Source organism: Oratosquilla oratoria, chromosome 39, assembly GCF_046742065.1.
Source record: "Oratosquilla oratoria isolate Oo_2021 chromosome 39, ASM4674206v1, whole genome shotgun sequence".
Lineage (NCBI taxonomy): Eukaryota > Metazoa > Arthropoda > Malacostraca > Stomatopoda > Squillidae > Oratosquilla > Oratosquilla oratoria.
Genome location: NC_134815.1, coordinates 7077933 through 7090380, shown reverse-complemented (window position 1 = coordinate 7090380; position 12448 = coordinate 7077933). Strand labels below are relative to the sequence as shown.

Genomic DNA, 12448 nt, shown 5'->3' with positions numbered 1-12448 from the left:
TCAAAAATAAATCACACGAAAATCGACTAAAACATATGAATCTGTTTTCCCTAAAAAAGTGTAGACTCAGAGGTGACTTGATACTGGTCTTTAAAATTCTAAAGGGAATTGACAACATCAAAAGTGACAAATTTTTTACATTGAATGAGAATCAGACAAGAAACAATGGTCTCAAACTGTCCGGAAATAGATTCAATTTGGAAGTAGGTAGAAACAACTTTGCCAACCGTGTAGTTAATGAATGGAATAAACTTCCTGCACAGGTAGTGCAATGTAGTTCAGTTCGAAGCTTTAAGAATCATTTAGATAAATACCTAAGTAAGATGCTGTAATGATTATAATTTATCTTATATTATTTGTTTTTGTTTTGTTATCATTTGTCTGTCTGATTTTCATTTATTATTAGTTATATGTCAATTTATTATTATTTACTATTTACCTGTCTGTTTATTATTTAACTATACCTATGCATTTATTTATGTATTTCATTTGTTATTTACATTATCATAGTTTTTATTTATTATTTTATTATTGATATGATTTTTTTTTGCATCCGACCTAGATATGGATCAAAAGGTCTCCTGTTGGCATGCTCCGCCTTTGCAATCCTTTGATACAAATGGTTTGAAACAAGGATCATGATCTAATGATGGTTCTACATTACTTGACAATACCGGCTTCTTTGGTTGTTTATTCTGAATAGAGGATTTTGAATCATCTGATTTTATATTACTTACAAGAGTTGGTGTCTTATTGGAGAATGAGGGTGCCAGTCTCTTTCTGCAATTTGAAATGTGATGGCCAGCCTTTTTACAATATGAACAAGTTACAGGGGGATTAGTCTTAAACCTGTCCATTCTTTGCCAAGGTTGGTTTGGAGGATATTGATTGAAATCAGACCTGTAACTGAAATGTGATGGGCTAGACTGATTTTCAAAGGGTTTCTTTGGGGACCAAGGATCTGAGCATTTTGTTGAATCTGGAATATATGACTTTGACTTTTGGGATTCCATTTGTCTTGACTTAGGTTTATGATTTAGTGTGAACTCATCAGCCAATACAGCAGCTTTAGTTAAAGTTTCGGGAACATGATCATCTATAAAAATCCTAAGATCTGTCTCCAATAAAATCAACTGTTTAAGTCTATCTAAGGTGTCCGTTTCACTAGCCAGACACCACCTATTGAATAACCTCTCTTGTTGAGCCGCATATTCTACGTATGTTAACTGAGGTGTTTTCCTATAATTATGGAATTTCTGTCTATAGGCCTCTGGTATTAGTTCATAAGCTTTTAAAATACAATCTTTCACATTATCATACTCGCTTTCTGCTTCTGAAAGAGAAGTATAAATTTGCTGAGCCTTACCCTTAAATTGTGTTTGAATGATTAATGGCCAGTTTTCTTTAGGGATTTGTAACTGTCGTGCCAATTTTTCCCACTGAAGAAAGAATGTTTCTGGGTCTTCTTCTGAAAACTGGGGCAAAAGTTTTACATACTTGGAAATATCTATATGACCTTCCTGAACTACGGGTTGTCTATCAACAATCCTAGCTTCTACTTCTGCCTTCTTTAATTCTAACTCTGCCAATTTGACTTTAGTTTCGTCCTCTCTTGCTATTTGTTTCACTCTAGCTTTAAATTCTGCCTCAATTCACATTTATTTCAATTTAGCTTCCTCCTCAAATTTTACTCTCATGACTTTTAATTCTAACTCCTTAATCTTAAGTTCGACTAGTCGTGCCTCTATTTCTAACTTGTTTGAAGGAATTTGTATAGCTTTAATCTCTTCTGGAGATAAGATCTCATCTTTGATCAGATTTTCAACGAGTTCCTGAAGTAATTTTTTCTTTCGCAAACTTGTATCAATGTCTACTCCAAAGTGCTTGCCTATTTTTATCAAAGTGTCTTTATTTTGTGTCTTTAAGAAACTTACCTTGGGATTTTGAACGAATTCTTGAATTATATCATCCATCTCTAAAAGAATGTGTTAAATACCTGATAAAATATCCTGGCAAGGTCGCCACTTTGTTACGGACGGACTGGTTATGTGAAGAGATGTTATGTATAACGGATAAGTGCTTAAGAACCAGCTCACTTCTAGAAGCCACTGTAGGACTGAATTACCCGGTCTGCGCCTAGATAATTCGTAAGACTAGAAGTAAAGTAACAAAGAAGATTCCAGGAAAGGAATATTATACTAGCGATAAAACTAGTAAACAAAATTATTAATAACATGGAAAATATTTACAGGCAATAATAAACACAAAAGAGAATGGGCAGTTGGGTCAATGGGACCGTTACATGAATACAAGAATATGAAAAGTATCGTTCAAATACGAAGCACAAGGTACGTATACAATATGGTACTAATTAAGTACAAAGAGGTCAGGAACATATGTATCAAAATAAGTAATAAATACAAATACAAGTATAATGCAAAGCAATGTATATAAGACAAGTAATGGAGGCAAAAGGGGTGATCACTTCACACGAATCGTCTCATGAGTCCAAACTATTAGTTTTATCAAGAGAGCAATATGCGAGAAATGACAAGGTGTGAGTGATTTCCACAGCTTATATACCATTGGACCGGAAGCGGAATACTTCCGGTGAAGGGTGCGGGTGAGCGTTGAGGAGGGGGGGGAGGTAAGTTAACACACGTCAACTTGGATAGTTTTAAGACCCTCGACTCGCTTGAACAATCTACTTATTTAGTAACTGTCAAATCTGTGCGCTCCGAACTATTCAGGATTACTTCGCTTGTCTGTTTGTTCTACAAGAGTGCGCACATTTCTCCGCACGTAGGCAAGATTACAAATAGTGGACGGGCATTACTGCTTAACATTGTTACAATACATACATAGACAAGAAATATGAACATAGTTATGTAATACAAAGGAACACAATTCTAAGACATAATTACATACATGACGTAATATCTAATATTACGTTACAGATCTGACATATGAACAAAGATTGGAGAAATTACAGTTGGCAACACTAGAACTGAGAAGGGAAAGAGGCAATTTGTTGACCATTTTCAGAATTATGAAAGGGATGGAAGTTCTTGATAGAGACAACCTATTAAAGTGGGACAGAAGAGAAACAAGAGGACACGAAAAGAAACTAAAGACAGTTACAGAAGAGACCTGAAAAAAAAAATAGCTTACCACATAGAGTGATCAATGTCTGGAACAAACTGAACAGAGAAACAGTTAATGCCAGAACTATACACAATTTTAAGAACAAACTGGACATGGAGAGATATGAAAATGAGTCACTACAGGCATAGCTCTTATCCCATAAAATACAACTAGGTAAATAAATATATTCAAATTTCTTCTCTTTTCCTGTCTTATGTTCCTTGTTTCTGCCCTGTACAGTGCTGTGGGCACAATCACTCCTTCAAACAATCTCTCATTACACTTTTGAATCACCCAAGGCATTTACTCACTTCTTTCATTCTACATTCTACTTCCACCCCCACTCCTCCCTTTCCTGCCACATTTGCACCCAAGTATCAAACTATTCACTTCCTCCAGTCTTTCTCCATTAATACTCACTTCCAGTCTGCTGCCACTTTCTCCTCTTGTACATCTCATCACCTTAATTTTACCCACATACAAGCCCAAAAAACATCCTTACCTTTTCCTATAGCTTTCTCACATATCTGTTTTACCACAAAAATCTGATCTACACATCCCCTACCTGTCCTAAACCCACACTGTTCCTCACCAATTACTCCCTCTGTTCCTCTCCTAATCCTCTCAATCATGACCCTCCCATAAGCCTTTCCAACTACATTTAAAAACTGATCCATGCAAAACTACTACACTCATTGTCCCCTTTTCCTTTGTAAAATGGAACTATACAGGCACTCCTCCAGTCCTCTGGCACTCTACCCTCTCTTAAACAAACATTAAATAGCATCACCAGCCAGTCCACCATCACTGTACCTCCTTTTTTCAGACATTCTGCATTGCATCCATCCAACCCAGGTGCCTTACCTGCTCTTATCATCTTAACAGCTGCTTTCACTTCATCTTTCCTTATTTCTCCTCCATTTTCCTCACTCATCACTGTTATTTTCTTAGCACTTCCCACTGCAACTACCTTTCCCTCCCTATCCTCCTTCACATTTAGCAACTCCCTAAAATACTCTGCCCACTCTCCTCTTACTGCCTTCTCTTCCATTATCATCTCTCCATCTGCACCTTTTACATTTTCTTTTCTACATGATTCGCCTCCTCTTCCTCTTTTAATTTCTTTCCAAAACATTTTGTTATTACTTTCAAAATTTTCTGTCATACTCTTACCCCATTTCACATCTGCTCTTCTCTTTGCCTCCTTTATCTTATGCTTTAAAAACATAAATACATTCATATATATATGCAGTGGAACTTTCACTTATGATCCCCTCCACATGTGAATGATCTGTTTTTAATCACCGCCTGTGCAAAAATAAGCTTCTGCATACAAACCTCATCCCTGGAAATGAACATGCTTGCATGTCTGGCAATGATTTTGTGGAGGCTCAGCATAGCTATCACCTGCTTTCTTGCTCAGTTATGCTCTCTATAGGAACCAGATAATACAAATATGGAGATATCTCATGGTTTGAGCTTTTGTGTGCATTTTGGTGCTTTATTGCTTTGCCAGTAATAGTGTGTTCTTATCAGTTCAGTATGGGGCCTAATAAAGCAGTGAAGAAGAGTAGTAGTGGCAAAAAGGAGGCAATCATGATCAAGCTGAAGAATTTCCAAGAAATAAGCTAATAGCATTCACATTGCTGATCTTCCTTGTATGTATGGGAATAACAAGTCAACAAGGGGGACAACTGTGAAGAAGAAGGATGTATTTATGGCTGTTGATGTGGCAAAGGAGGTGAAAGTTCTGAGCAAGCAATAGTCTAAGGTGAGGGTAACGGTAGAGAAGCTGTTGCTAGTGTGGATAAAAGAGAAATAGTTTGAATGTTGGAGGCTATCATATGTGAAAAGGCAAGTCATTTACATGCTGATTTGTCAAAAAAAAAGAAAAAAAGAAAAAAAGAAAAAAAGAAAAAAGAGCCTGGTGCAGATCCTGAAGATGAACCATTCAAGATTATACGTGGGTGGTTTGACAAATTAGAAAAAAAAAAATAATAAGTATCCATAGATATGACATGGTGCAACCCATTCCCTCCTCCCCCTCCCTCTTCACTGTCCCCTGCATGCCATGAAGACCTGACAACATGACAATGTGGATTTCATTGTATTTTTTTTTTTTTTACTTTATAATCATATTTCTGTATGATATCTTTATTTTGTTTTGTGTATAATGTGTACACAAATCACAAACCTTTACTAGCATGCTAAAAAAAAAAAAATAGGGGCTTTTGTTGAGGCTGGAACCAATTATTCATATTTCCTTTATTTCTAATGGGGAAATTAGTTTCCAAATACAGTCAAATCTCGAAAGCCTGGACTAATTGGGGGGAAGGGTGGTCCAGTCATGCCAAACTTCCGGTCATCGAAAACATCGCCCTAACACCCATAGATTTTCATAGCAGTATACGTATAGATAATGTATGATATGGTATAGAAACACATAAGAATAATATTCTAACACTGTAATAATAACAATAATGTGATAATAATGCTATAATACTAATAATTCTGTAATAATAACTGTAATACAGGCATGTAAATGTACTGTATATACAGTGTACTGTACTGTATTTTTTATTACATACACTGTAAATATCGGAAGATATGCACGCAGGACAGTGGTGGCGGCCAGGGTTGCCATGTTTTCTACACTGCCGTGTAGCATGGGAGTGTTGCCATACCGGGCCATACATTTTTCTCTAGCATGTGCAGACTTGCATAGCAAGATATACTTGTCAAACTTTGACAAAATGGTGGTCCTAGTTTTTTTTATTCTTGAATGTATATAAGGCCCCCATGCCCTAACATATTCAGTAAGATATAAAAATTATTTTCTATATTATCATCGCTAAAAGAAAGCTGAAACTTTAGTGTAGAATTTTTTCTACGCGGTAAAAACGTATCTTTTGGGGTATAATATTTTATAAGTAACACAATTACCAATAAATGTCATATTTTGATGTACCATTCATTATTTGATAACTAGTTCTATGATTTTTAAACAAAAGTTTGAGTTTTTGAATGTTTTTAACAGCCCGCTGATATGCAGAAAAAAATTCCTCATGTCCTTGTGCAGTTGCCACATGCTGCTATTTTACTACGTTTTGGTACAAAATTCTACGAAACGACAGCTCTGATGGCAGCTTGACTGGGTCGGGTTTGAGTACACGTGTATGGGCGTCGCTGCCACCTACCGGACAAATAGGGAACTTTGCTTGAAAAGTCCGCCCTTTGTTCATTTTAACCTGCCATATGAGGGTCCGGTCATTCGGGGTCTGGGCTTTCGAGGTTCGACTGTACTATTCATCTTGCAGTTATATGACTGGAGAACAACATTTATGCCAAAATGTGCATATATCCTTCATTTTTTTCTCTATATACTAACACCATTCTGTTTGACAGCAGTAACAGTTGCAGAATAAAGGACAAAACTCAATACTTTGTAACACCATACTGAAATATCACATTGTCTAACAAAAAGATGTGTGTGTACCAAAACTTCCTACCTTCTGATCTTTGAGGAACCAATAAATGTTTGTCAGTAAAAAGGGTTAGGCCTGCACACAAGGCATTGTGGGAGATGCAGACACCTTTTGGTTTGCCAGTGGTGCCACTTGAAAATGGAATAAGAGCAATTTCATCTCCATTCATCTGAAAAATACAAGTCATATTGAAAGTTAGTAGAGTTGTAATATTTTCTGTTATATTACAAAATGGAAGATGTGAACAGATAACTAACCACATCAAAAAGGAGGGGAGAAAGAGGGTAAGAACAAAGAAAGTACATACATACATACACCACAGGCTTTTTCCCCCCTTACAAGGGAGGTAGCCAAAAAACAAAGACATAAAAACCATTCCAACCCATTCCATCCCCAATACACTCCACTCCCTTCCACCCTCTACCCTCCCTCTTATCTTGGCACCTCCTGGATGACGGGTCATCCCTGTATCTTGTCCACTGCCCTGGGTCAGAAGCAGTGTCGCAAGACACAGCACATCCACAGCAAGGCCGCTTCATTAAATCGGCGATCTCCCCCTCTGTACCCTCATGCAGAAAAGAAGACGGGGAAAAATCCCTTTGGAATGCGTCAAATTTTTCTCACACATACTACCTCACCCCCCATCCCACCACCCATTCCACCTCATACATCACAACATCATCTATATACAACCATTTTCCATTCACCCCTGTCTTCGGTCTTTTCCCATCCTTCCTCAACAGACAATCCTCTCTTCCCCAAAGCCCCTTTCACCCCATCCCATTGACTAACTGTAGGGTGGTTACACTTTAAAAGGCTTTGAGGTTTTGCTATTATTAGTAAAGTATGGGAGCTGCTGTGAAATCTGTATTTGTCACTGATCACAGACTAAATTGCTATGGTGTGTGGTAAACAGCCTTCACAACATTACATTAGTATATCACTCAAAAATCTTCTTGGAGCAGATATTGATGAAATGTGCACTTTGTTCTTTCATATCTCTAATAATTTTGTAGACAGGCTGTACTAAAATGTGTTTTGGAAATTATTTAAGAGAATCTGTAAAAACTCTTCTGATAAAGTATTATTCATATGTACCTCATCCCTGTCATTTTCCTCTTCTATCACAATCATTTTCTTAGTTCCTCCCACTGCTACAGTGAATCACTTCCTAATCATCCCATTGAACAACTCTGTGAAATGCTCTATCCATCTTCTAAATATTTTAATTTTCATTAACATCAGTCCATCTGCACTCCACATTTTTCCCCTCTGATACTCCCTCTCACTTTCCTCACTTCCTTCCAAAAACATCTTGTTATTCTCTTCAAAATGTTCTGTCAAACTCTTACCCCCTTTTACATCTGCTCTTCTCTTTGCCTCCTTCACCACAAAGTTTGCTTCCCCTCTCTTCTTATACCTCTTATATCCTTCCTTAGTTCAAACTTGCAACTATTCCGCACATGTTTGGTTCTTGCAGTAACGTCATTTAAACTAGCTACTAAAAACACAAAACAAATGAACGACGCTTTCGGAGGTAGAGCGCGCGCGGACGACAGCCCGACGTCGGCACTCGGCAGAACGGATTGGTCATTCAGGAGTCGACCACAGTACAGTCAGTTGTTAGGAGCACCAGTTGGGTACTAGTACATTGCCTACCAACATAACGTGTACTTAACTACTTACATATAGACACACCAGACGCCGGTAAGACAATCTAGGGAGACAGGTACGTAAGACATTATGGACGATTATGACTAAACGGACTTACACATTTGCGTACCCAGCGTGCCGTGATTGTTCCTACCGGCCCCTACCTTTTTCTATGGGACCTGTGCCAACCGTAAGTAATTAATACATATAGTTAATGTTTTCCTAATCCTATTCTTTATATGCGGGTACGATCATGCAGTTCTGCTCTCCTACTACCTGCACCTCATTCCACCATTCACTACTTTTCCTTCTATTCCCTCCCATCCTCCTTGTCCCACAGACCATGTTTACATATTTCATTACTTCCTCCTTCAAACACACCCATTCTTCTACTCCCCCATCACCCCTCTATCCCTCACCAGCTTCTTCTAGTATTCTTTCTTCTTTTCCTTCTCATTCAATTTGTTAACTCTCAGCACCTCTCTACCTCCCATGCTTTCCCCCCTCCTCTATCTTTCCTTCACTCTCAATTTCCCTTCTACCAGAAAAGGATCTGACACTCATCCAACCTCCCCTGGAAATGTGAATATCTAATGCCAAAACTCTTCCTATACTTTCTTTTGATACCACCACAGTCCACTTTCTTCTTGTATCTCTCATATTCTTCCCTAGTCCTGCCTTACAATTATTCCACATATGCTTATTTCTTCTCTCCTACTACTATCTTCACCTCTTCATCCCACCATTCACTACCCTTCCTTCTATTTCCTCCCTTGCTCTTTGTCCCACACACTATATTTGCACACTTTGTCACTTCCTCCTCCAAACATACCCATTCTTTTTCTACTCTTACCACCCCTCTATCCCTCACCATCTTCTTCTGGTTTTCCTTTTCCTCCTCCCACTCTTTTCCTTCACTCTTAGTTTTCCTTCTACCAAAAAAATTATCTGACAGTCCCCCACTCTTTTCCTGAAAATATGACTTCTTGTCCAGAACTCTTCCTATCCTCTTTGATAACACTTCATAGTCTACCCTATCAACCATTCTTCTGTCCACCACCCTTTCCTATGTATACCAATGCTTGGTTCTTTTCCTAAACACTGTATTTGCTATAATTAACTCTTTTTCTAAATACATCTTCAATATCTTCTCTCCATCATGATTCTTACCTAACACCCCAAACCTCCCTACTACTCCATTCATTGGCTCATCCCCTACTCTAGCATTGAGATCCCCCCCCAAAACCACTTAACTGACATTCCTTCCAAAACTCTAAACATTCATTGAAATCTATTCAAAATGCCTTACTTTGTTTTTCACATACCCACCCACAATAAACCCCTTATCTTCCATCCCAGTTTCACCTTCACTCACATTAACCTTGAACACATTCCTCCACTTCGCCATACTTTTTCCTATCTCATCACAAATTACCAGAGTCCCTCCCTCCCTCACCCCCTCATCACTCCCCATCACACTCCCAAACTCAAAACCACCCCTTTAACTTTCATCTATACCACAAACATACATTTAATGACCCAATTTTTATGGTTCTGGCTGGAGTTCTCCCAGACCCTTTTATGCTTAGAGTTCTCATGATCATACAGAAAGTATGATCTCTAGTTCCATTACTCTATCCCACTGTGGCAGAATTGTTTTCTCCCCCTACAACAGGCAATCCCAGATCTTGGGATTCTGGTTGGAAAACTCATCCCAGACCCTCTTATGCCTTTGTTTTTTTAGGAATGTCCCCTTTGGGACTACAGAGAGTAGGATGCCCAGTCCTATCCCTGTCCCATTTTTGTTGCTTTTTATGACTCAAGTGGGAACATTCAGTGGCAGTATTCTTTCTCCCCTATCACAGGATTCAGTGAAAAAGGGGGTGAATATTCAGAGAAGTGGTACATACATATACCAAAGGCTTTTTTCCTTCTTATAAGGGAGGTAACCAAAAAACAAAGGCATAAGAACCCTCCCATTCCAACCCTATCACACTCCACTCCCCTCCACCCTCTTCCTTCCCTCTTATCTTGGCACCTCCTGGATGATGGGTCATCCCTGCATCTTGTCCACTGCCCTGGGTCAGAAGCAGTGTTGCAAGGCACAGCACAGCCACAGCAAGGCTACTTCATTAAATCGGCATCCCCCCCCCTCTCCATACCCTCATGCAGAAAAGGAGATGGGGAGAAATCACTTCAGGCTGCATCAAATTTTTCTCACACATACTCCCTCACCCTCATCCCCCACCCATTCCACCTCACGGATCACATCCATATAAAATCATTCTCCATTCACCTCTGTCTTCTGTCCTCTCCCGTCCTTCCTCAACAGACATTCCCCTCTTCCCCAAAGCCCCTTTCATCCCATCAATCCATCTCATTCTAGGTTGCCCCCTCATGTTCATTCCTTCCACACCTGTTTTACTAGTCTTTCTTCACTCATTCTTTCCAAGTGTCCAAACCATCCCAATACTCTTTCATCCATCCGATCTCCCAACTCCCTTTCCACCCCCATTCTCCTCCTCACTTCCTCATTTCTCACTCTATCCAGCCTGGTAACCCCTATCATACTTCTGACATTTCATCTCAAACACATTCAAACTCCTTCTCTCTTCCTCTCTATGTTCCATGTTTCTGCCCCATACAGTGCTGTCGGTACAATCACTCTCCTCATAGCGTCCATTCCCAAATATCTATTTCTCATTACACTTTATAATCCCCCAAGGCATTTACTCACTTCTCTCAATCTACATTCTACCTCCACCTCCACTCCTTTTCCTGCCACATTAGCACCCATGTATCTAAAACTATCCACTTCCTCCAGTCTCTCTCTCTTAATACTCACTTCCAGTCTGCTGCCACTTTCTCCCCTTGTACATCTCATCACCTTACCTTTACCCAAATTTACCTTCAGCTTCCTTCTTTCACACACCTCAAACTCTGTCACTAACTTCCTCAATCCCTTCTCTGATCCTGCTACAAGTGCAGTGTTGTCTGCAAAAAAAACAGCTGGTTTATCTCCCACACATAACACATCCCTGACAGTCCCACCTTTACTTCAAACCACTCACTCTCTCAATTTCTAATCCTGACACATGCTCTACTACTCTCGTAAAAACTCTTGACAGCTCCTAAAATCTTTCCTTCTATCACATATATCTGTATTGCCTCCCACAAAGCCTTCCTGTCTACCCTGTCATAAGCCTTTTTCTAATCCTGACACATGCTCTACTACTCTCGTAAAAACTCTTGACAGCTCCTAAAATCTTTCCTTCTATCACATATATCTGTATTGCCTCCCACAAAGCCTTCCTGTCTACCCTGTCATAAGCCTTTTCCAAATCCATAAAAGCCAAAAAAATATCCTTACCTTTTCTTATAGCTTTCTCACATACCTGGCTTACCACAAAAATCTGATCTATGCAACCTCTACCTGTATTTAGCTAGTTATAATTTGCAGGAGAAGAGCTATGCTCGTAGTGACCTGCAGTTGTATCTTTCCGCATCCAGTTCTTTCTTAAAATCATGTATAGTTTTAGCACTCACTGTTTTCTCTTTCAATTTGTTCCATGTATCTATTACCCTGTGTGGAAAGCTGTTCTTCTGCAAATCTCTTCTGTAACTGTCCTTCTTAAGTTTCCTCTCGTGTCCTCTTGTATTTCTTCTGTCCCATTTAAGTAGGTCATCCCTATCAAGGATTTCCATCCCTTTCATAATTCTGTAGATGGTTATCAAATTGCCTCTTTCTCTTCTTTGTTCCAGAGTTGATAAGTTTAGTTTGTCCAATCTTTGTATGTCAACTTGCTAAGTGTTGGTGCCATCTTTGTCAATGCTCTTTGAATTCTTTCTAGTTTCTTTGTTTTTCTTTGTACTAGGTGTCCATAGTGACACTGCATATTCTAATTTTGGTCTTATCAGTATAACTAGTATTTTCTTTACCATTTTTTCATCCATATAGTCAAAGGACTTTCACTGATCTTATCAAATTGTAAGTTTCTTCAACTAATTTGTTTACATGTTTGTCTGGTGTCATGTCGTCTGAGATAATTACTCATAGGTCTCTTTCTGGGTTTACCTTTGTAACTTCCTTTGTACCAATTTTGTATTAACCGGATATTCTATTTTTACTTTTTCCAAATTCCATTATACTACATTTCTTAATGTTG

At 38.8% G+C, this 12448-nt stretch overlaps 1 protein-coding gene across 1 annotated transcript in view; it reads right to left on the bottom strand.

The window, feature by feature from the left end:
• LOC143020268 (putative 4-coumarate--CoA ligase 3) overlaps positions 1-12448 on the bottom strand; it is a 343617-nt gene that overhangs the window by 46892 nt on the left and 284277 nt on the right. The window contains exon 7 of the mRNA XM_076176492.1: positions 6654-6798. Coding sequence (XP_076032607.1) covers positions 6654-6798 — 145 coding nt within the window. The remainder of the gene's footprint in view (positions 1-6653; positions 6799-12448) is intronic.